General features: G+C 41.6%; 1 protein-coding gene across 1 annotated transcript; it reads right to left on the reverse strand.

Moving 5' to 3' along the window:
- Positions 1-2,963: 2,963 nt before the first annotated feature.
- LOC102708181 (L-ascorbate oxidase) lies at positions 2,964-7,967 on the reverse strand. Its single transcript, XM_015841138.2, has 2 exons — positions 7,146-7,967; positions 2,964-4,097 (listed from the first exon to the last, which is right to left on the reverse strand). The coding sequence occupies exons 1-2, from the start codon at positions 7,941-7,943 to the stop codon at positions 3,138-3,140; spliced, it is 1,758 nt and encodes a 585-aa protein (XP_015696624.2). The 5' UTR covers positions 7,944-7,967; the 3' UTR covers positions 2,964-3,137.
- Between the last annotated feature and the right edge of the window lie 18,036 nt (positions 7,968-26,003).

Here is a 26,003-nt window from a genome sequence, read left to right on the forward strand (position 1 = left end):
CTCTCTTGCCTCCTTAAAATATATTTATAACCGGCTTATAGCCTGCTATTGTAGCTACTCTGAGTCCATTGACTGTTTGTTCTTTTTCCGACTATCTGCACTTGCAGAGAAATTCAGTGCAGTCGTGTCAATACAATACATGTTCATAGTTTTACAGTCCATTCAAGCTGTTTGTCACCCCCAAGTTTTTCCCTTCTTATGATTAATTCAATAAAGCAAATATCCAAAATAATATTTAATAATTCAAGAGGCAAGTAGTACAAGAAAAACCATTAAATAATAACATATATTTGCTGGAATAGTTTTCTTTTATTCCTTATGCCTCAATGCAAAAAAAACTGGAATTTTAGTGGAATTTTTCATAGCACACTAATTAATGTTAAACAATTAATTACTGGAATTCGTTTTTCCTTCGGCCTGGGGTTGGATTCCGGTCCATCCCTCCTTCCCGGCCTACCAACCGGCGCTGGCCTCCTGAACCGGCCCAGCCACACTCGGCCTCCGTCCCACGCGCCCATTTCTACCTTTCCCCACTGCGTCGGCCCACCCAGCTAGTTCCAGGCACAACCAGCATTGCTATGTCCTCCCGCCACTACTGCCAGGTGGGGCCGTGTAGCAAGGATTCTAGTCGAAGGGAGCCAATGCGCGTGTCGGCTGTTGTGGCACCCCGTGCGGCCTACGGTCGGGTCCTTCCCATCTTGCCGCCGTCCACGTCCTATTTTGCCCCTCAACCACACGTGGTGCCTTCGTACCCTGCCACCGTCACTGGCTCCAATTTCTCTCCTATCTTCCGGTACGGTTACTTTTAGCCATTGCTAAGCTCTACTCCCTGAGAGCAACTCCAACTGTTTGCCAAAAAATTCTTCCCTAAAATAATGTATTGGGGGCTATTCTAAGATTTTCTTTCCCTAAAAATATCCTAACCCATAGCAGAATGTTAATACATATCCCTTAAATATTTCAAAACATGCCATGTCATCGTAATTGGATCCATGTGCTCAAAGGATACAGAGGGAGCGTCGTTGTCGGGTACGGCTCCGCCAAGAGATTCTCATCGCCTCCGGCAAGGCCAGCCATGTGTTGTTGCCCCGGATGGAGCAGTTGACACTGGCGGCTGCATCTGCAGCGTTCTTGCGTCGTTGTCGCCGCTCACCTTGCCCCTCCATCGAGCGTCCGCCGCCGCCATTGCTGCTGCCACCACCGCTGCTCACCTTGCACCTCCCTTGAGTGCGCGCGGGTAAATGACGCGGGAATGGATCAGAGGAGTGTGGGAAAAGGAAGAGGGGGCGATTGGGGAGGGATTGGCACCGTGCGAATATCCGCAGCAATGAGCTCGTGATTGGGGAGGGCGAAAAATTAGGAAAGCTTTACGGGATCTGCTGGAGGTAGGATTTTTTGGTTTTTCCCCTAAATAAGATTTTGGGGCAATTTTAAGTGAGCTTTTAGAGTTGCTCTGAGGTCTTAATTTGTCTCGTCCAAAAATTTGTACAACCAAACAACTTTGGCCTAAAAGTGTATTTAATCCCACTCCATGATCAGTTTGGATACATAGTTGACAAATTAAAAAATATTAAATTTGGGCCTTCAAGGGTTTTCAAAAATTACCGGCCCACTATGGAATACTGATAAAACAATAGAAAAAAAAAGTGTTTCCATTACTGCTTCCAGTAAACTCTACTGTTTTTTTTTTGTTGCTGGAAATCTATGTTAACCGATAAAACATTTGGGAATAAACAAACAACATCAGAAATGGTCGAGATTTTCAATACCGTTTTCATCCCTAGTCGTACCCTTTTATAAGCAAAAGTACTAAAGTTGATATTGGAGTTGTGTATGCCTAATTTGACAATGTGGATGTGTTTGTATAATAAAGTTGTATTTTAAATGTGAAATAAGATAGAACTAATATGCATAAGAACTATTTTGTAATATATATTAATTAAATTATATGAATGAGTAGTTGGTAAAAGATATACATTAGAGTTGATTGGTGATAAATTCATTGCCATCCATTATCCTTCTTAGAAGAGTATAGAGTTGATTGGTGATAATGTATTGTTCATTCAACGAAAGTGCGGCGAAGAATGAACTTCGCCCCAGATGTTTCCATCGAGAGTCGTTAACGTTTACAAGTTCCATTAATCACATACCCTATGGATGATCTGCCGTCACTACGTGCACATGCATGCTAGCTTGCAGATGATTGATACGGATACCAAACACGTAGCGAGATCAGCTAGATATTCTGACAGTAGGATGATTACAAGCTAAAAGTTTGTCGGTGTCATATGTTTAGATCTAAACCCGTACATGAGATGCTTTACAACTAAAAAGAAAATTAAAAATGGCTTCTTTTCGTAAAATTACCAGCACATAGAATCTGCTTGAAACAAAGCACGTGCATATGATTTGGTTTAGAAATCGTTTGATGCTATTGCTAACTACCGACATTATTAGCTATTGATGTCTTGCTTTAGTCAACAGGAAGTTAATTAATCTTCACTCTGCTCACTTAAAACATGATCAATCCGAACAGATTCAATTAATAGATCAGCAGACTTCATGTAAATTGTGAAAGTGAAAACAATACATTTAATTGTGAGTCCTTAATTTTGTTTATAGTACATCCTGGTAGTAACAAGTTGCCATTTTACACCATTGCATTTGACAGAAGCTGTATTGAACACACACAGTGACACTAACCTATAGCTAATGGAAACGGTCTTGTCATTTAATTTAGAAATTGGGGTGACTCCGGTTTATTTTATTGGTAGTATAATTTAATCTACACCGTTGATCTATTTTTATTGGACGACTGTAATTAAATTATACTACCAACAATATTAGGTGTAGTAGAAATTTGAAGAGGTAATATTGTCCTTTTTATTATGATCTTTATTACAAAAAATACAAAATTACAAAATAGTACTAATCAAGTAATTAACAAAATAAAAAATACCATTTTTCTACTGGTAGTATAATACTACCAATAAAATACACCGGAGAGTTTCCTAGAAGTTCCAGTGTTGTCTCCATAGTGTGAAATAATAATATGGATTAAACTTGCTATGAATCAAACAAAAGAATATATTGGTGATGAATATATTGGGATGTGGCAGGTAAGTTAACTAGTACGATCAGTGGCCGCCTCTGGTTTTGCCGCAGCCCATGATCTCCGGTGGGAGCTGGCCGACGCGCTCGACGCCCTCCTCGAAGACGACGCCCATGCCCATGAAGAAGTGAGCCTCGATGTGGCAGTGGAACGCCCACACGCCGGGGTTGTCCGCCCGGAACCGGAGCGCAGTCCAGCCGAAGGGGTGCACCGCCACCGTGTTCTTCATGATGGGGTCCTTGAGGTTGTACGTCGCCGGGTGCACCGCCGGGTCGAAGCGGCCGGCGCCGTAGCCGAGCACCCAGAAGTCATGGCCGTGGAGGTGCCACGGGTGGGTCTCGCTTTTGTTCGCCGCCAGCATGTTGGCGTTCTGCAGCACGACGTCGACGACGGAGCCGAACCGGAGGCGGTACAGCCCGTCGCTGGTCGTGGCGTTGGGGTTCTTCGGCACGGCGTAGACGTCGTAGCCGGCGTGGTCGTACGTCTCCGGCGGCGGGCGCTGGTCGAAGGCGCCGAGGAGCCCGCGCTGCTTCAAGGCCACGAGGTAGGGCGTGTGGGGGAGCGTGAAGGAGACGTTGTTGAGCGACCACCTGATCCGGCCGCCGATCTTGTTCTGCGTGTTGAGCAGCAGTATGGTGCGGTCGGAGCTCGCCGGCGGCGCGACGACGTGCGCCGGGTGCGCGACGGTGGCGACGCTCTGGCGGACGCGGTAGGCGGTGTCGTTCCAGGCCGGGCCGGCGGGCGGGGCGGTGGGAGGGCGGGCGCGCGGGCTGGAGCGGCCGCCGTAGTAGGCGAGGACGGCGGTGCCGGTGGGCGTGCCGGGCTCGCGGCTGACGACGTTGGAGGCGAGCCAGTAGTTGCGGTTGGGGTCCTGGTTGGCGGTGATGAGGACGGAGTAGGTCTCGCCGGAGTAGATGTTGAGGTTCTTCACCACAAACGGCTTCACGTAGTGCCCGTCGGCCTCCACCACCGTCATCTCGTGGCCCTGTGCGTCATTAACATTTTTTTAATTAATCCGTTAATTACCATGGATTAATTTATATAAACAATTTACATTAATCAATCGATAAATATAGTGTATAGTTAAAAATTCTTATAATACGAAACGGAGAAAGTAGCATCTAGCTGCTCTCTTTTATATTATAAGGTATTTTAGTCATATTCTTATTTACCTGTAAACCAATATTATGTGTTATATGTATATATATATATATATATGTTTAGATTTATTAATATTATAAAATCTAGAAACAAAAACCAAAATATCTGAACAGAGGTAGTACGTTATTTTATTTGTGTGCTAATTACTGATCATTGTTTTGCTAAACGGGATTGCATCAAGATTATGTTAATTCAATTGGAACACCTTAGCCATCCGATCTGACCGAAATGGACTATCTTGCAGGAAATGTCTAAGCATGCATGTGTGCTTGATCACGACACGCTTGAGCGTTCAAGGTAGGTACACTGAACGAATCTTGACCGCTCTATGTTCAATATTCTGAATGCTGTGCTAACGACAAATATTGTCTATAGCTACTGTCCCCTTGCACTTCTATAAATATCTTGGACAATTCTCCGGCACAAGGTGAGTATTGATCGTTCAATTTCAAAATATTAGAATATTTAGAGCTGAATTAACATGGGTATTAAAAGAGTTGATAAAAATAACATGAGAATATTACGACTAGTTAAGAAAAGAAATTCGGTGGAAAACTTCAGTGATAAAAGTTTATAATTGGTTAAAAGGAGAATGCATATGCAGATGTTATATTTTGGTACAAATTTTAAGTATTAGAAGGTTTTTTGGACGGAGGGGTAGTAGTATATTTGCCTCTTGCTCTCTGGTTGCTTGGAACTAATGGTGAACTAGACAAATTAGGTGAAGGCTTTATCGGATAGCGTCAAAACGACCAGCTATACAAATATTCAAACCAGCTCAGGATGTACAGCTGGGTCTGCCTTTACCTCGAAGCAATTCAAATGAAATCACGAGGAAGATCATGGCTGTCAAGCTAGAAAATTAAATTAATCAAATTGCACTGTCATGCAAGCACATGACAGGACGCAGGAGGCGACGTGTTCCACGAAATTAGCAATGGAGTATAATACTATTATCGATCTTCTCATGGTGCATGCGCGCCAATCAAGGACGGACACGTCCCAGAGGTCAGGTGGCATGATCAATTGTTTAACAATCCTAGCTATACGTGATTAACGTTCACTCTGCAATTGCGTACTTGAAGTTGCTTAATGACAGGGTTAACGGCTCAAATTCAGAACTATATGCTTGAAGAGCATATCATAGAAAATAAAGATGTAACCTTAATAAATCCGGTTTTGCCAAAGAAGTACTAAAACTAACACCAAATCAAGTACAAGTTCTCTAGGTAGGTACTCCCTCTACCTTTATAATTCATATTGTCTTGGACAATGACTTGATTATGATTTTTCTATTAAAATATAAAATAGATATTCACGTATATTAAAGTACCTTGTTAGTCTTATATATATATTATTCTATTACTTTTGAGCAAAATAACTTATATTATTAATAGTCAATTTTTAAAGTTTGACTGCTATTTTGTCTAAATAGCTATGGTTCTGGGTCTGAGAAAATTTGACCTATTAACTAGATATTAAGGCGCATGGGAGGGCCATCTACTGGTACACTAATCGATTGAGGTATGTCAAAGAAAAAACAAATAAGTGTAGCAGGTACAGGATGTATATATCTCAGTTCTCATACTACAAGTCAATGCTTGACCACTCATGCATTTGTTCAAACGGACTCTGGCTTGTTTTTTCTGGTGGAGCTCTTATTCTGGCGTGTTGAACTTGAGGCAGGTGGAGCCAGGCCCGGAGATTAATCAACTCCTACCTGCTCTACGAAACTACAGCCCCTCTTTCCCCAAGCTACTAGGGGTGTATTTTTTCCAGTTAAAGATAAAAAAACATAAATAATTATTTAATAACTATTTAATAGTATAAACGATGAAAATATCTACTATATGGTAAGTTAAAGATGATTAACTTTTATATATAAAAACTTGTAGAAATATACAATATCTAGTAGTTTCGAAAGACACGCACGCAGAAGCCGGTGAATAATTTGATGATGATAATGCAGCCTAGGAATTTTTTGAGAATTAATATTATTTTAATGAAAAATTGCAAAAGTAGTGGTCAGTTAGGGAAAATCGTGAATATAGGTGTCTGTCGAACGGAACAGCCAGCACGCAACTGAAAAGGAGATCGAACTTCGACAGGTCTGTCGAACTATCCCTGTTTGACAGCCCCCTGTCGAACTGCGGCCTGGCTGGCTCAGCACTCGAACGGGTGGTGGGCCCTATCGAACTCTCTTCGTTCGACAGGCTCTAATCGAACGCTCACCATTCGGTAGACCCTAATTTCACGATTTTCCCTAGATAGTCTCTATTTTTGTGATTTTCTATTAAAGTAATATTAATTCTCAAAAAAATTCGCAGCCTAGATGCCCCGTTTTGTCGGCAACGACACCCTAAAATATATGCCTGCTAATTAACACGTACGTACCGGAAGAAATGCCAGTTTATTATTATCCAGTAGCAGCCATGCATTATATATATTTCTATTCAGTTTGAAGTTAGCTAACGTGCTTGCATTATATAGTCGCCTCGAGATTACGACTTGATCAAAATTAACAAATTAAGGCGGCCAGCACTAGCTAGGCAGAGATGCGCGCCCAAACATGAGGGACAAGCAACCAATGTGCGGGCATGTGCCCGTGAATCCTGCCCGCTCTCTCGGATCGAGAGGCGGCATGGGCTGGGACGACGCCATTGCTGTCGCCTGCCGCCGCGCCGGCCGGGCGCCAAGCTTCCCGGAGCCTTCGCCCTCGCCGCCGTCGCTGACCCACGCTTTTGCCTAACGGTCGCCGCGGCTAATCGATCGGCTCATGAGTCACTATCATCTACTCACTTAGGCCATGTTCTTCATCAATGATCCGTGTAACAGTAATCTAATTTAAGAATTGCATTTGCATAGTACGTACCTCGATCTCGAAGTTGAGCGCGGAGAGGGACGTGACGCTGGCGATGCGGAAGCGGTACGTCTTGCCGGGCACCACGGCGAACACCGCCGGCGCGCAGTCCGGGTGCGCCAGGTTGCACGACGGCGCGGTGGCCGGCGACGAGGAGCAGTTGACGAACCTGCCGCGGCCGTTGATGAGAAGCGACTGCGGCTCGCCGACCCAGACTATGGGCACGGAGGCGAGGCCGGCGGTCTGTTCGTAGGTGCTCTTGTGCCACCAGTCGTTGAGCAGCACGGTGTGGTCCCTCTCGTAGGCGAACGGCTCCGGCTGGCCGGGCGGCACCTCGACGACGATCATGCCGTTGAGCCCCGCCGATCGCTGCATGCCGTAGTGGGCGTGGTACATGTACGTCCCCGGGCGGTCGACGACGAAGGTGTAGTTGAAGGTGTCGCCGGGGAGGATGGGGCACTGGGTGACCCCCTCCGTGCCGTCCGCCCACGGCGTGCCGATCTGCCGGATGCCGTGCCAGTGGATGGCGACGTTCTCCGTCAGCAGCGAGTTCTTGACGCTGACGACCACGGTGTCGCCCTGGACGGCGCGGATGGTCGGGCCCGGGGTGTGGCCGTTGATGGTGACGGCGAGCTTGCGGACGCAGTCCGGGGAGGCGAACTGGTAGCTGACGTCCCAGTCGTGGCGCCGCGTCGCCGCGGACGCGACGCCGAACAGCGCGGCGGCTAGGAAGAGGCTGCAGAGAAGGCGCCGCTCCGCACCGAGCGGCGGCGCCGCCATGCTCCCGCTGAATCCTCCTCCTCGGCTCATTGAGCTACCCGCGCGCTCGCTTGCCGTTCGTGGTCGGGTTCGCCGGCGGATGCTTGGATGTCGGAAATGGTGGTGATGGCAGACTTGCCAACCGGCGTCGTATATATAAGGGATGCGGTCCGGCGCGAACTACCGTTGTAACTTCGCTTCGAGCCTTGATTCAAATTGACAAAGATTAAGGGGGAATTGTTTGGCTTTTTTAGTTGAATAGTATATTTGTAAATAAAAAATAGTTTATTAATAAACTTTCATATACGTGTTTCAAGTTCAAAAATAAACAATGATAAAAATTCTAAAATTAAGTCTAAATTTAGACTAATTTTATAGTCAATGAATAGGTATTAAGAGGTGCCAAAATTTTAGATTAAAATTTGGTTTCTCCTGATATCTAAAATAACAGAATTTACATAGAGAATAGTATTTCCTAGTACCTTCTTAAGTACTGTAAAATTACTCTTAAATATCTCCTAGTATCTTCTTAAGTACCGTAAAATTACTCTTAAATTTAAGTTTAAAAATTTAAATTTTGACTTATAAATATGCAAAAGTGAAAAGACAAGGACGGTGAGAGTACTCACGTGCAGTTTTTTTACATGGAAATATTCTAATTGAGCTAGTAGTTGAGATTTGAGAAGTAGCAAGTAGGAGAAGTAGTTGACCATGACCCTGTTTGTTTTTCTCTAACTTTTTAAGTCTCTGTCACATTAAATATTTAGACACTAATTAAAAATATTAAATATAGACTATTAATAAAAATCACCTCATACTCTATACTATTTCGCGAGACGAATCTATTGAGCCTAATTAGTCCATAATTAGCGAATATGATGCTACAATAAACATTTGCTAACCGTAGATTAATTAGGTTTAAACAATTTGTCTAATGAAATAGTCTTTATTTATAAAATTAGTTTTGTTATCAGTATACATTTGTCCAAACATAGTATGTAACGAGAGACTAAAAAAAGTCAATGGATACGAACAACCACCGTACTCCTCTGCACAAGCACAACTGCATGTTCGATCTGATTGCCGAGTCCTTGCTTGCTTTTGGTAGGTAGGACTATGACCGATTACGCGTTCCATGTGTTCAATGGTCTTTTTTTTTTTTTTAGATAACATGTGTTCAATGGTCTCTGCAAACGTGCATTCATGCAGTTCGCCTATCGAGAAGAAACGGTCGACCATGGACATGCGTAGCACGTGAAAATGCTTGCTGGGAACGCCGTATATTAGGACTATGATTCTGCATATATTTTACTGTATATAGTTACATTTTGGGAGCCGAAATGGAGGTAATATTATGTGTTGTTCGGTTTAAACTCACATATATGCAGGTGTTTGTTGAACCGTTTCTGGTTCGAAGCCGTGGGAGTACGGGACAAGTTCATGAGTCCTAGGAACAATCAGAGCTAGCGATGAAAATGCGACCTAATAATATAGCTGACATTCTCATTTTTTTTAATACTTGTGATTATAAGCTAAAATTTAAATTTAAAATAAATTTTAAGATATTTATTGTATTTTATTTTTCAGTCTTAACTTTAAAAGTTTTTTTACCACCCTTTAAAAAGTACCTTAAGATGTCACCTTTTTAAGGTAAAAAGTGTGGTAAGATACATTATACATTGTACCTTGAGGTACCAAAAATTTAGACTAAAATTCTTCGCACTTAAGATACTTTTCGAGAATGATAAAAAACCCTTTAGATAAAGATCAATCGTTAAGTGTGTGTATATATATGTGTGTTTTAATTCTAAATTATTTTTTGTTTGTAAATACGCCGTTGCATTTTTTTATTAAAAAGCCAAAAGATGGCCTCACGAATGATTCGATTGCACTTTGTCACCCCCATAAAAAACAACAGTTAATTATTTAGTTTTTTCATTACTTGCACGAAGCTGGACCTCAAGCCTGTCATTATCACCAAATGATATATTTTCGTCAACTATCAGGACTCGATCTGCAAGAGATGGCCACCTGGTCCGTCGATCACATAGGTGATCAGAATCCACCATGTTCCCATTTAATTGAAATCAGAAAAGAGAGTTTAGATAAAGTGTAACCCAGCAGCCAGCTCTTCGACAGAGCTTTCCAGTTTTAATTAAGTTCTTTCTATTTCTTTATCCAGCCTTTTGCGTTCATTATATGAATTCGCTGTTCAGTCACTTTTTCTCGACGCGGTTTTTGTTGGAATAGGTGTATTCCTTTTTCTTTTCTTGTTTTGAACAAAATAAAACGAGTTTTGGTAGGAATAGGCAGGTGTTCTTTTTCTTTTTCTACTTTTCAAAGAAAATAAATTAAATGATGTCTCCTTCTATGAAATGCCTTGCATGAATCATTGGATGTAATACTTATGTAATGAACTTCTGAGAGAAAATTTATGGTTTTGAGAGTATATCTAAAGTTACTAAAATTTTGTAACACTGCAAAATACGTTACCTTCTGTTACCTTTCCGAGAACGGTAAAACTATGCAAGTTTTGATTAGCATGCAGGTTGATCGAATTGGTTCGATGAATCGACGACATAACTGACAGATCGTTGATACATATCATATACAGGGAGGGTTTTATGCTTCACGCGACAGAGTGTTTTGACGTACGGTTAAAAAGACGATTGATCTGCACGTCTCACGTACTGACGCCAGTTAGTTACGCACTGGAATGCATATTAATTTGTTTTCGATGTGTCATTCAGAATTGGTACTGCCCAAATCATTTTTCTTGCTCACGCAATTGCCGTACGTTGATACGTCCCGGAATAACGTATGGAATTTCCAAGCAGAAAAAAAAATATAAACGGGAGGAACGGTCACTGATGCAACGCGCGCCCGTAATTGCATTTGCTTTGGTGAGTAATTCCTTCACGGCTACGAATTTTAAAAAAGAACACATTTTTTTAATTCTTAGTGGCGCAAATTGCAACTTGACCATGCATGCATGCTATGTTCTCGGGAATGACCAAAATAAAAGTTTTATTAATTTTTTTAAGTTAAAATCATTAATTTAGTATTTGAAAATGTCGTTTTCAAGTTGTCATATTTTAAATTTAAATGTTCAAAAAATATTATATAGGAAAATGACCAAAAAAAGTTATAAATATTCGTAAGTTATACAACTTTGTTGTTGATAATTTTTTTCATTTGAAATTATGTAGTATTTAAAAATTGAAGTTATCATATTTAAAAATAATTTATACCCGTTAGAGATGAGGGTTATCTGTGACGGGCTATAATCTAGGTGTTGACGTCAAAATGTGATTTAACGTGTCACACATGAAGGTCTGGGAGTCAATCTTAGACAGCTCCAGTGCAGGACCTAAATTCTTAGAATACGCGGGTATGCTAGTTAGTTTGATCATGCAACTGACAAGATGAACAGTAAAACAAGCGGCTATTAAGCCGATAGGTAACTAATAATCCAGCTGATCAGATATTGATGCTGCAACGGTTAGCCGATAGAATAAACAATCGGCTGTAAAAAGCTTGGACCGGCTACGAACTTGATAGAAATAAACTTAAAGTAAATATTAGACCAATATAATCCGCCAAGTCACTTATTAATCTTAATCGATCGGACGAGCCCCTATAACCAGATCGAACTAAACGTACCGAGATTGGACTTAACAAAGACACTATGCAGTCGAGCACGATATGATTATAGGAAACATGGAGATCGATAAGGCTAATAAATAAACCAACGAATTACTTGGAATAAACAATAAATCATGTGTTGCGACCGGCTAAAACCAATTTGCATGTAATTCTCATAAGCCGATGCAACATAAATAACTGCCGATCTAACTAAATCAACCTGACTGATATAGAAATAATACAGTAGAGCAATCGACTATTATATTAATGTAAATATGATAAACATGTAGATCGGCAAAAATCATCGGCTATAAACGGCGGACAAACAACCAAAATCTATAAAATACCTAGCCTAGATTGCTAAGAATAATCATAAAAGATCGGACCCAACCGAGACAGTTCAAGATTAAACCTTCACTTAGTTCAAGATTAAACCTAGCAAAGTCAGTATAGATGCTAAACAGATCTAGATTGCTATCAAGCCAATGAGCCGATGACTGGTAACTTATCGGTTGGTACTCCAATAAAACAATGAACAAAAATATATTGATCTGATATAAACCATCTGACAAACGCAATCTACTAGACCGGACCTAACTGAGACAGTACTACATTGAATATGTCAAACAGCAAAAATCAAACCCACGTAGATCGCCCAAAGTGGTCGACCAGATCAACTCAAGATACAAAAGTAACTCAAGTTGAAACTGATACGATAACTAGCAATCGCACAACCAAATTAGAAGACCGGATCGAACCGAGACAGTCCTAATCTAGCAGATGCGATTACCGTGGTCCGGCGGAATGTAGGACTTACCCCTCCGCCTGAGATCGAAGCGATGCAGCTCCGCGTTAGGTGCCAAGTTCCACCGAAGTTAAAACCTCGATTAGGAGGGTGCCGATGCGCCGAAAATGTTTGATCTAATTGATGTGTAGATGATTTACAATGACCTCGGGCATACATAGTTATAACCTCGTGCTAATCCGTGTCAGATATGACTCCTAATAGATAAAAAGAAATAACAAACTCTATCTCTAACACAACACGGTTTCTAATAGACAAAAGAAAATAAACAAGTCCCGATTAGACTCTAATCTTTTAGAGATAAAATCCTAACTAACTCTAACTACTAGATAAAATTACGCCGCCACGCCTTGGTGTTTACGATTTCCTGTTGAATTCGAACTCTTCCGGATAAAATTTGTATTAGCAATTGCACCTTTTCTTATCCGAATCCAATACGAAAATTTACTAAATTTTGATGTTAACACTAGGTCCGTTAGAGATAAGAGTCCTCGGTGACGTGCTATAATCTAGACCGGTTAGAGATGAGAGTTATCTGTGGTGGGCGCTAACTTGGTACCCGATTATGTAATGTTATCTTAATCGGGCCTAAACTACGACCCATCACCGATAGGTGTCATCCGTGACAGGCCTAAGTTTTATGCCCATCTAATATATTTGTGCAACCATATCTCAATCAGACGATTCTTCGGCCCATCATTATTGACGGCCCACTAATTACAAGCATGTTAGAGACCGTTACGGATGTAACGCTGTGTATTAGTGTAAAACACTCTGCATGTAGTTGGATTTGATGAATACTTATTTGGGTATTTATGTTCTCGTTCTCTTTTTCCCTTTTATTTATGTATGTCAGTATGTGATTCGTTTGTCTCCTATTCAGTGTCTCAGTTGAAGTGGCGATCGTGCGAAAACACTCTTTGTGTTGATTCAATTAATCAACAACCGTTGGGAGAAATTATTAAATGTTGTACCTAGATGCTTGGGTTTGAGTATTTTCTTAGTATGTTCTGAAATTGAGTTGTTCATATAAATTTGGGTAATGAATTGATTTGCTTGAAGCAACATAGTCGTGTTCATTCAACTTCCGAACAACGTTGTTTTCCTCAGACAGTTTGCACAAATAGATCTTTACTGCTTAAAAGCGTGATTGTCCGTTCTCTTTCCTAATCCACATCACGCAGAAACCACCATTTTCTTTTCACCCCATTTGATTAAAAAAAACCACCGCTTTTAAAGAAACATGAAAAAAATAGTTTATTATAAGAAAAACTGTTTCATCGATACGTTACTAGGGCAATTACTTGGGCCGCATTCGTTTTGCGTGGGGTAAGTTAACTAACCCGGCACAGAAAACGTTGTAATAGATTAGTATAGAATTAATTAATTATTAATTATTAAAAAATATAAAATATATTAATATGATTTTTTCAAACAACTTTACTATATAAATTTTTTCTAAAAAATATATCGTTTAGCAGTTTAAAAGCGTCCGCGTAGAAAATAAGAGATTAAGTTAACTTACGGGTGAACGAACACGGCCTTGGTCGACTTTTTCTATGCCTCCCAGGCACGCAGATTTTTTAGACTTGCATTGCACTGGTAGTACCAACCAAATAGTCCTGAACTTGAAAAGAAACGCGACGGGTAAACGAGCGCGAACGGGGACGTTGCGAGGGCGCGGACTTGACCGACGACCGGTCGCAGTCAACGCGGAGCTCCTGTGGTTTGGTCGCTACCGGGTCACCTACCGCGCGGGCTGCGTCTTACGTGGGCCGCCGGTGCGTCACATGCACTACCGCACGCAGCATGCATGGGCCATAGCAAGACGGGCCCGGGCGAGGATTCGGCCTAGTTTAGCCCGCCCAATCGGCGAGGACCCTGTCGGGCCTTGTTTTTGCTGGTTGGGCTGGCCCAGGCCCTATCATCGGGGGATAACTGGGTTGGCTGATCGATCGTACTTACTCGTCAACTCCATTTTCGATGCTGCTCGGACATGGCACTTGCTTTTCCACTTTACATGTCGCAATGCCCGTGCATTGCTACGGAACGGCACGATATTGGGCTAGGAAAGTTATTTCTATAAAAGCATAAATTTTGTTTTATTCTATCAAAGTAAGATAATATATTCAAAGAACAAAGTGTTGTGTTTCATCATGTGCATCGTGATAAAACTTTTCGTCCAGTTTAAAAACAACACTTCATATATACCCCATGTGTATATATGTGTGTGTTTGAGTTCTATATTGTTAAAATTTTTAAATTTTTATTATAAAATATGTTATAGGTAATTTCTTTTGTGTTGTGGCTTAATTTTGTTGAATAACCTAAACTCGCCTATGTAAGACATGTCTAGTAGCTGCTAATGCGCTCTTTTTCGACGGAGAGTTGTAGGCACCATTGAGCTCATGGTAATAAAAGACAAGCAGAGTGACCTAGTGATAGTTAAAATATATTACTCTTTCTACGCAGAATAGAAACATCCAATTCAGTATAGGGTAAAGAAGACTTCAATAATTCAATTACACAATTACTACCGTCTAGCTAAGTAGTTTGAACTCCATTAGTTGTAGCTTTATAGTGTATGCAAATACAGACGATGGAATCTGGTAGTTAAAAGAGCAATGCTTAGTACGCTATTCCTTCCGTTTCGTAACGTAAGACTTTCTAACATTATCTAGATTCATATAAATACTAATGAATCTAGACACATATGTAAATTATATGCATTTATTAATGAATTAACTTAGTCAAGGCTAAAAAATTTTACATTATGAAATGAGGTAAGTACATTTCAACAACAGTACATTTCAAAAACCTTGTTTGAAAATAGGAACAGTTAGCGATAGTTTATTTCAGGAACCTTGTCTGAAAATACAGATACAACATTCAGGCCTGGCATTGTGTCAATTTCTTCAATTCATCAAAGTATAGTATCCAACAGTGAACATGAAAATAAGCTTCCACACCAAAAGGGAGAAAAAGATATATATATACCTGAAACCTTTAATTTAACCTCAACGGTATCAATCCTATGAGCAACAAAATACACATCAAAGCCAACAAGCTGAATGTAAAGGACGTAACATATATACATAAAACTAGAAAGCAAGCGTAGGATTTTCGTATATGACGTACCCCTTCCCTTCTATATTATATTATATGACTTTATGAGTTTGCCTAGATTTATTCATGTATATATATAGATTTATCAATTGATAAATTTAAATAAGATTAGAAGGTCTTATAATTTGAAACGGTGGTAACAACATGTTTTTTTTTCTCACTATGTGTCACTATGCTAACATTATGTATAATTACGCCCAACTACCTTGAAATGCCTCGTGACCTCAGCTCAATTAACTAGTCGTCAGTTGGTGATGCTGCACGTGTACACGATCTATCTAATGATCGACAAGCTTTTTTTTTTTTTGGTTGTTGTTGTATCGACCGCAACATACAAAAGGGCGAATAGTACTATATATTGCCTGAAGTTGACGTCTTATATAAATCCATATGCTTAATGCTGCACTTTGGACCCATGGGGTTTGAAATGTTGGAAGTGTCATAATTAATATAATCTTTTGTGTTATTGAACTGTACTTGTCACAAAATCTGGCTTTCGGTTAATAAAAAAAGGCATATGTATAAACACATAAAAATATACGGCACTTATGTCTTTATAAACATATACCCCTCCTGTTATTTTTATATAACGTTTGAACTAACCAACGTCATGTATTTAAACATAAAGTAGCATTTATTTTAAGCTGCATATATAAGAGTTATTTACAATTTCACCAAGGGTACGTGAAAGAAAGACCAAAAAGGAAAAATGCAACCGTGGCCGGCGCAAGATCTATACGGATCTAATGCAGAATAATTCTCGAGATATCCTTCCTACCGCATATGTACTACATATAGTCTTATTTCGTAGTACAGTTTCTTGAATTTCTTGAAAAAAATATTTTCATCACTTGCTGTTGCATGTTCATTTTTTTCTGTCATATCATGTAAAATTAATAAGAGATTAATATCTATAAACATATAAATTTAAATTTGACTTCTATAAACTGTAATGAAAATAACAAATACAACATTGAATGTGTGCGTATCAGTTTTAGTTTTAATTTGTTTTTTTATAACTGGTAGGGATTGAATTTGAAGTTGCAGCGTTGTGAAGTGATATATCTCGTATTAAACCACCTTATTATTTTTTAAAAAAATGATGATTATTTAACTGACATGGGAAAAAGAAAGCAGCGTATAGACCAAAATCAATCTCCGATCCTACTGACATTTAGCTAATGGTGCACGCAAGGACCGGCCTCCTTGGTGTTGGGGTCGTTGGTACAAGACGACCGACCAGAAGATGCCAGGCTCTTCGCCATCACTCCTCCCGGTCCCGGCGCAGCAGCAGCAGCGTCGACTCGAACATGCCCACCGCCGCTGCTGCCGTCGTAGTAGTGCATCGGCCGCGCCGCCTTCGCGCCGTCGGGAAGCGCGGCGACGGCTAGGAGCAACAGAAGCGCCACCGTCGCGACCGTGGCCGCCGCGGCGCCGGCGCCGGCGCCTTTTCCACGACCATCAGTAGCAGCTTGCGTGAACAAGACGGTCATGGCGACAACCAGACCGCAGCCGAGTGCTGTGCTTGTGCGGACCGCCGCCGGATCGAAGCGCGGGTTGGAGTTGAGCGGCGACAGGGCGGTGGCAGCAACGTGGGGACCATGATCCCGGAGGCAGCAGACTGAGACAGCAGTTGTTGGCAGTTGAAACTTTCGTTGGTCGAAACAGTAAACTGCAAAGATGCAAGCCAACACGTCAGCTTGCATAAAATATCCATTCCATGTGTAAAAAAAAGGAGCACATATATTATATCCGCATAAAATTTAGCCACACCATTATTTATAAAAAGCAAATCGTACTTGCTTAGTCAAAAGATGAGTAGGACTACATTATATATACCGTGTTCATTGAATATTGGCTAGACATCTGCAAATGAACCAAATTAAGCAAATCACCTTTTTCACGTGGGACGACATCCCTCTGCTTGATCATGGAGGCACAAACCTTTTGGATAATCTTGTTGCGTGCATGATGATTAGCTAATCTTGGGAAAGCGCTTATCAGCTTGTAGGTTTTGTCTAGTGCTAAAAGAACCATTTTTGTATAAGTACTCTACACATGATGATTTTGCTCTACTTTGCCCACGTATACTTGATTTTCTGGAGATATATATATATGTATAGTATACGTTTTGAGGGTTTAATTAATATATATCATCAGGACTCAGGAGGGGATTATCTGCATTAATCGGACAACTCCATTAATTGTTGATTTTTCTAAGAAACGGTCCACACACCAAACTTGATTGATCTATTTTGTTGTAAGGATCTGTTGGATAGCAAACTAATAGTAATATCTCTGTTGGATAGCAAACTAATTAATTTATGCGTTGAATTGTACTCATAGTTCCCAAATAAATCAAGCATACAGAGGGGAGACATTTTCGCGTTACTTCAACGCGAGGTTTCTTTCGATCGAAGAGAAGATAAAATTCACTTCTTCGAGCTACTTAAAATGATGCACATGCCGGCCTCCTCTAATTACATGCAATGCTATTGGAGTTCAAAGTAAATTCACACAACATGTGTGAGGATGGCAAGCAATTTCCCGGTAATTAAAGAAAAGTATGTGATCAACGGCAATCTGCATGCATACATCGTTATGTTGATGAAATGGTGATGAGTTAGGGAAATCCAGAACAGAACTTACTAGCTTCCTAATTATTAATTGTTACCTCGAGAGGGAAGAGAACCTGCAAGGTCTTGACGGTGTCAATGCAGCCTCGGCCGGAGATGGCGCCCTCGCCGGCGGCGTCCTGGTTGCGGCCGAGAGCCGAGAGGCTGCACCCGGTGCCCAGCACGGGCACGGAGAAGAGGAGCGTGATCGCGCTCAGGATCCCGACCTGCAGGTTGCTGCTCGCCCGGAGCGCCATCTCGCCGGCGACGCGGGGGGCGCCTGGTTTCTTGGACGACCACGTCACGGTGGCTTCTGAGGTGTTTTGCGTGGTGGTCGTCGGCGACCGGGCGTGGTATATATATGTATAGTGGCGGTCTGGGCGGCTTTGGAAGGTCCGTCTCCATCGTCTGCGCTACCTACGTACGTAAGCTACGCGGCACACAAAAGGATAAATGGATAACATAAGGATTAAATATTTAAAATTTAAAAGCAGGTTTAGTTTATGCTTTTTTAAAGAAACTTATATATACACAATTTTTTTGTGTAAAGCGCATGCACCATGTAGCATAAAGAAAACATATTAATGGAGGGCAGTTAGTATATTGGGCAGTTCAGAACAGGATTAGAGTATAAGAATATAACGGTGCTGCTGGATTAGGGTGTGGGTACATTTATCCGATTGCCCTGGATCTAGGCGCACACGCACGCAATAACTGTGTGGGACAGGAATAAGGAATTCATACCTGGTTTCTTTATTTCAACCTGCAGCCGTTGGTTTTTGCAGGACAATTAGTAATATATAAAGCAGTAATCATAAGATCTTTAGTTGAAAAACACCAAGAGGTCTTCTGGTTAGCTTCATAAGATAACAGGCTAGTCAGCCTGAGTTCGAAGCCCCACTTCTACATATTTAATTGATATTAGTTCCTCCTCTAATATCCAAGATCTTTAGTTTCTCCCCTCCACCGTCTCGCAGCACTGTTCACCCCTCAGACTGCCACGTCTGGCCTTTTGTCAGCCGTTCGATTCCAGACGGGTGGATGGATGGGTGAGAGGCTACTCGTCGCGACACGTCAATGCGCTGGATTCGCGCTGTCCGTCGCCGATGCACGGCACGCATGCAGCGACAAAAATTTGCACCGCTGCCCACCGATTTACTGCTCCGTGTTTCGCCCTGGTTGTTTACGTCGTACGATACGGTGTGGGTGGATGCATGGATGGGTCAGATACTCGCCGCCCGTGACTACTACTCTTTTTTTTTTTTTGCAAGCGACTACTACTACTACTTTTGATGCACATCTACACTCTTCGCTTGTCAGGTCATTGCCTTTTTTTCGGTTTATTTCCTCTTTTCCTTGTTTCTTCTTCTTTGTTAACGATGGGAGTGCGTCGACGCTGCAGGCAGCGACGCCGATAGCGCAGGCGGTGCCGACGGGTGGACGCGGTCGGTGCTGTCATACCCCGGGCCGTCCGATGTTTTCGTCGCGGTGGTTGACGCCCAGATCGTGCGCGGCGGACGCGGGGAGGTGGCGAACGCTGCCGTAGGCCGTGTGGGTCCACGTCGGGCGCGGGCGCGCGGCGGCACGCTTCAGCGGCGTCCTCTCCCCTTCTCTTGCATGCCCACCACCTCGTCGGCCTCCAAGATGACGCACGTCTCGTGCGGGTGGGACGTGGACGACGTCCCCAGCGTGGTGGCGCTGACCGTGCTCCCGTCATCATTGCTGTTGGCCGGGTCCAGCGAGGAGGCCAGGCGGCCGGAGGCGCCGTCGAACGTCTCCTGCGCGAGCATCGCGCTCTCGAGGTTCCAGAGCACGTCGGCCATGCCGGGGCGGTCGGCGCCGTTCTCGGCGAGGCATGATAGTATTGATTAATGGTCTAATGACCATACGAGGATTAATTTCTAAAAAATCATAAAAGTCCACTTATGATAAAAGAAAATTCCGTCGTTAGTGGGTAGGCGTACTGATCAGACATTCTATATATATCGAACCACTATCCCTTTATAAATATATGTGAAAATAATTTAAGGTCTGTCTTTTCCTATGTACTGCGTTGTTACCGTCGTATAATCCATCTCCTTCGTCTACATACACCGATGATCGGGAGAGCAAGTCTCGGGAACCATTGTCCACCTAAACTGTGTAATTAATTTTAGTGTTCATATATATTTAATGTTTTATTTAGATGGTTAAAGATTTGATATGATGTTTTTAAAAAGTTTCTAGCCTTAGGTAAGTTTAAAGCCCCACGAAATCACATGCGTAACGATAATTATAGCACGCTTTTGGATGCCGTCACTTTCCGCGTCACCTCTGCGCTCCGATTCCATGAGGGTTTACGTTGGGGGCCATTCACACTTGTTTACGTTGCGTTTGCTGTGCGGTGTTGTCTACTGGTGCATGGCTGGGGTTGGTGCTGGTGTCGTAAATATAAAATTTATTTTCTTTATTTCTAGATATATATTTTGACTATTTGTTTTATTTGAAACTTTTTTATTAATATTTTTATTGCTATTAGATTGTAAAACATGAATAATGTTTTATGTGTAACTAGTATTTCATGTTTTCTATAATTTTTTTAAATAAGACAAATAATCAAAACATGTAACATAGACATTAAGGACACCGAATCATTGCGTTGTCCCCCAGCATCGCACGGTCATGACAAATGGTACGTTGTACGTACGTTGAATTCATGGGCCTTACGCGACCGCGCCGGGCAAGCGGGAACTGTTCTCACATGACGTCTATTCATCCATATACCTGATGCCGCACTTTAGACCCACGGGGTTTGAAATTGGAAGTGACATGATTAACATAATTCTCTGTTTTATTCAACTGTCCTTGTCACAAAATCTGGCTTTCGGTTTAGAAAAATAAATGTGTAAACACATAAAAAGGGTTTTTTATTATCTTAAAAAGTATACAAATTTTTGATACTTTAACGTACAAAGTAACTCAAGATACCATACTTTTTATATAAAAAAGGTGGTACCTTGAGCTATTTTTTCAATAATATTAAAAAAGCTCCATAAAAAAATATACGGCACTTATATCTTTAAACATATTATATATATATATATATATATATATATATATATATTAAGTAGCATATATAAGAATTATTTACTGTTTCACCGAGGGTAAGTGAAAGAAAGACCAAAAAGGAAGAAATGCAACCGTAGCCGGCGCAAGATCTGTACGGATCTAATGCAGAGTAATTCTCGAGATATCCTTCCTACCACATATGTACTACATACCGTCTTATTTCGTAGTACAGTTTCCTGATTTTCTTGAAAATGTATTTTCATGGCTTGCTTGCATGTTCATTTTTTTCTGGCATGTCACATAAAATTAATAAGAGATTAATATGTTATTATTATTCTATAAACATATAGATTTAAATTCGACTTCTATAAACTATAATGAAATAACAAATATAACTTTGAATGTGCGCGTACCAGTTTTACTTTAATTTGTTTTTTTATATATAACTTGTATGAATCAAATTTGAAGTTGTACGTTTTAAAGTTATATATCTCGTATTAAGCTATCTTATCATATATTTTTTAAAAAAATTGATGATTATTTAACTGACATGGAAAGAAAGCAGTGTCTAGACCAAAATCAATCTCCGATGATCCGATCCTATTGACATTCATGGCTGTCATCATATGCTAGCTAGCGGTGCACGCAAGGACCGGCCCCCATGATGTTGGGGTCGTTAGTACAAGACGACCGACCAGAAGATGCCAGGCTGTTCGCCATCACTCCTCCCGGCGCAGCAGCAGCGACTCGAACATGCCCGCCGCCGCTGCTGCCGTCGTAGTGCAGCGGCCGCGCCGCCGCTGCGCCGTCGGGAAACGCGGCAACGGTTAGGAGCAACAGAAGCGCCGCCGCCGCGCCGGCGCCTTTTCCACGTGGACGTGGGGTCTTGTTCTTTCTCTTGTCGTCGAGGCGAGCATCAGCAGCAGCTTGCAATTGCATGGACAAGACGGTCATGGCGATGACCAGACTGCACCCGAGTGCTGTGCTTGTGCGGACCGCCGCCGAATCGAAGCGCGGGTTGGAGTTGAGCGGCGACAGGGCGGTCGCAGCAACGTGGTGCGGCTTGCCGGCGGCGAACATGATTCCAGAGGCAGCAGACTGAGACAGCAGTTGGTGGTGGTTGAAACTTTCCGTTGGTCGGAACAGTAAACTGCAAAGATGCACATGAATCTATATATCCATTCCATGTGTAAAAAAAAATGAACACATATATTACATCCACATAAAATTTAGCCACCATACTTATAAAAAGCTAACCGTACTTAGTCAAAAGATGAGTAGGCCTACAATATTATATATACCGTACTTGTTCATTAAATATTGGCTTGATATCTGCAAATGTACCAACGCAAATCAACTTTTTCACGTGTGACGACATCTCTCTGACTCTGCTGGATCATGGAGGCACTAACCTTTTGGATGGATTTTTTTTTGACATACCATCAAATAATTAATCTTGTTGCGTGCATGATGATTAGATAGCTAATCTTGTGAAAGCGCTTATCAGCTTGTCGGTTTTGTCTAGTGCTAAAAGGACCATTTTTGTTTAAGTACCCTACACATAATTATTTTGCTCCTACTATATATATATGTATTTATATATAGTACATGTATTTAATTAATACCGGCAGTAGGGGATTATTTGCATTAAATGATCGGATAACTCCTTTTTTTTGTCAAAAGATGGGAATGTCTTCAGTCAAACCATTGTTGGTTTTTCTAAGATACGGTCCACACACACAGTCCACACACCAACCTTGATTGATCTATTTTTGACGTAATAATTAAGTCAGACAATAGTCAACTGCGGATGAAACGAAGAATTCGTCTGTGTTCGAGCTAAGTCAGCTAGGCCTAATTAAGAATTCGTCTATGATCGTTGATTTTTGTGTACACTAATAAAATAAATCAACAGTGATATATATTGCTGCAAATATATCTTAGCCTAACCTCACAGGAGAGACACGGACAGAACTTAATTATTTACACCGGCAAGCATGCACAGTATATACGCGATCAACTTAGAAGAACAATCAAGGGCACGTTTCTAATCTAAATAAAAAAAAACAATAGAAAGCTAAATTGTTGGCTAAAACAGGACGTTACTTGTCTGACTTGTACCATTTTAATTAAATGTTGGTCGAGGTTCCTGTCAAGCTAGCCTGGCACGCCAATGAAATGAAGAGCTTTTATATTAAAATCCATATATATATACACACACAAGGTCGGAGAAAAGTACGGTACGTAATGCATGGCTTGATGACAAAGAAGTAATCAACCATTTTCTGCTGTTTAAATTAACAAGAAGTTTATCGAATGACCATCTAGCTAGGAAACTAGCCTACCCGTTCGCTTTAATTTACAGGGCATATTTTGATTTTAAAATGTCAGAATATGAAGATTATGATCAACAATTAAAAAAACTACACGGATATATATTAGTACTTTAACGCGCTTTAACACAATATTGGTTTTATAATTATTAAGAGTATATTTTCATGAGAAATTAATGGTCAGAGCTAGTTTTCTTTAATTTGAAGACTTTTTGAAGTCGAAACACGCCTTACAAAATGAATAGATTATTTAAATAACTGGCCGGCAATGGGACAGAGACTGATCTAGACGACGCCTGAGAATCTAGCTAGAAGATTAATTATTTAGAAATTAATTAGAGTTTACTTTTTTTTTCCAGTTGTTGTTCTTTCCAACGATCTGTTCGAGGAGATCGTTCCAAGGCATAGGAATATCTGTTGGATAGCTAACTAATTAATTTATGCGTTGAATTGTACTCATAGTCCCCAAATTAAATCAAGCATACAGAGGGGAGACATTTTCTCGTTACTTCGTCGCGAGGTTTCTTTCGATCGAAGAGAAGATAAAATTCACTTCTTCGAGCTACTTAAAAATGATGCACATGCCGGCCTCCTCTAATTACATGCAACCCTGTTGGAGTTCAAAGTAAACATCGGTTGTTCACATAACATGTGTGAGGATCGATGGCAAGCATTTCTCGGTAATTAAAGATAAGTGCGTGATGACAACTAATCAACGGCAATTACACATCGTTACGTTGATGAAACGGTGATGAGTTAGGGAAATTCAGAACAGAAATTACTAGTAGCTTACTAATTATTGTTACCTCGAGAGGGGAAGAGAACCTGCAAGTTCTTGACGGAGTCAATGTAGCCTCCGCGTGGTATATTTGTAGTGCTGGTCTGGGCGGCTTTGGAATGTCCGTCGGCCGCGCGAAGTACGTAAGCAGGCCGCACACAAAACCATAATACGATTAACATATAGGAGTGTGTGTGTGTATGACTAATTGGGAGTTAAATATATATTAAAATTTTAAAAGCAGGTTTAGTTGATATTTTTTAAAGAAGCTTATATATACAGAATTTATGTGTAAAGTGCATGCACCATGTAGCATTTTAAAAAACATATTAGTGGAGGGCAGTTAGTATTATTATTGGGCAGTTTAGAACAGGATTAGAATATAACGGTGCTGCTGGATTAGGGTGTGGGTGCATTTTTCCGATTGCCCTGGATCTAGGCGCACACAGACGCAATAACTGTGTGGACCAGCTGGAATTCATACCTGGTTAATTTCTTCATTTTCATCTTGCTAGCAGTTGGCTTTCCTGGACAATTATTTTAATTTATAGCTAAATTAGATTTGAAAGTAGCACAATTCGTGCCCTTTCTAGGTAGTTTTACTCCCCCAGAGGTCTTTATTGTTTTAGTTTTCAGTTTATCTAGAGAATGGCATCTGAGCTCGACTGGCCGGTGAACCCGGGAGTTATGCATGATATGTATAATACACAAAGAATAATAAGTATATCAAAAAAAGAATTATTAGTATGGAGTAATAACGATTTTCTAATTAACGAGGAAAACCCAAAAGTTAGAGTTAATAGATGTGCCGGTATTTTAATAGTGGAGTATATGCGTACGTAGCTGGATTTCTTGGTAAGGAAGAGTCAAATTAAGACCACTGAACTATGATGTATCTCACCTAATGTCGATTAGTACTATAATATATAGTATTTTACATATTCAACGGTGTTACGCGGCAAGCAGCTAATCTATGGCGAATACGACAGTGATAAAGCCACAAGAGGAAATCTGGAATATAAATCAAGTACCAAAGAACATCACGTGGACGTACGGCCGGTGGTCGATGTAATTTAGCATGACAAGTACTCCTCCGTTTCGTAATGGTCAAAACGTTACAGTCAAAAAAAAATCAAATATATTTTCTTATGAAATAGAGGTAGTACCTGTTAACATTTTAATAGACCCAAAAAATCCGAGAAATGATCTGAAAACAACTCAGCCAAACAAGGGCACAAGGCAGCCGATGAACTTAGTGATGGATGCAAGGGACAGGCTCCTGCGTGTTGGGATCGGCGGTGCACGACGACTTCCTAGCGGCTGCGTCGGTCAGCGGCTTCCCCGGTGCGGCCGCGGCAACCTTCTCGTCATGGCCGCCGCCGGGCAACGGCCGCGCCGCCACCGCCGCAGAGTTGGCAAGTGCAGCGGCGAGCAGGAGCATCGTCAGAGCCGCCGCCGTGGAGCATGCCCTCTTCCTGCCGTATGCACGGTAACCTGCAGTCATGATCATCATCGTGACCGTCAGGGCGATGATCGGTCCGTCGCCGGAGTTGAGCTGTGACGGTGCGGTGGTGATGTGGTGGGACTTGCTGGCAGCCGCCGCCACCGTCTCCGGTCGTGTCGCGCCAGGAACTCCTGACGCTGACAGCAGGGACCAGCTAGAATGTGCGTCCACGCTCCTCTGCAACTGCTGCGAAAGGGACGTCTCCTCGTCGCGGGAGCCGGACTCGGCGGCGTCGACGGTGCTGCCCCTCTTGCTGG

This window comes from Oryza brachyantha, chromosome 9 (assembly GCF_000231095.2).
Source record: "Oryza brachyantha chromosome 9, ObraRS2, whole genome shotgun sequence".
Classification (NCBI taxonomy): Eukaryota; Viridiplantae; Streptophyta; class Magnoliopsida; order Poales; family Poaceae; genus Oryza; species Oryza brachyantha.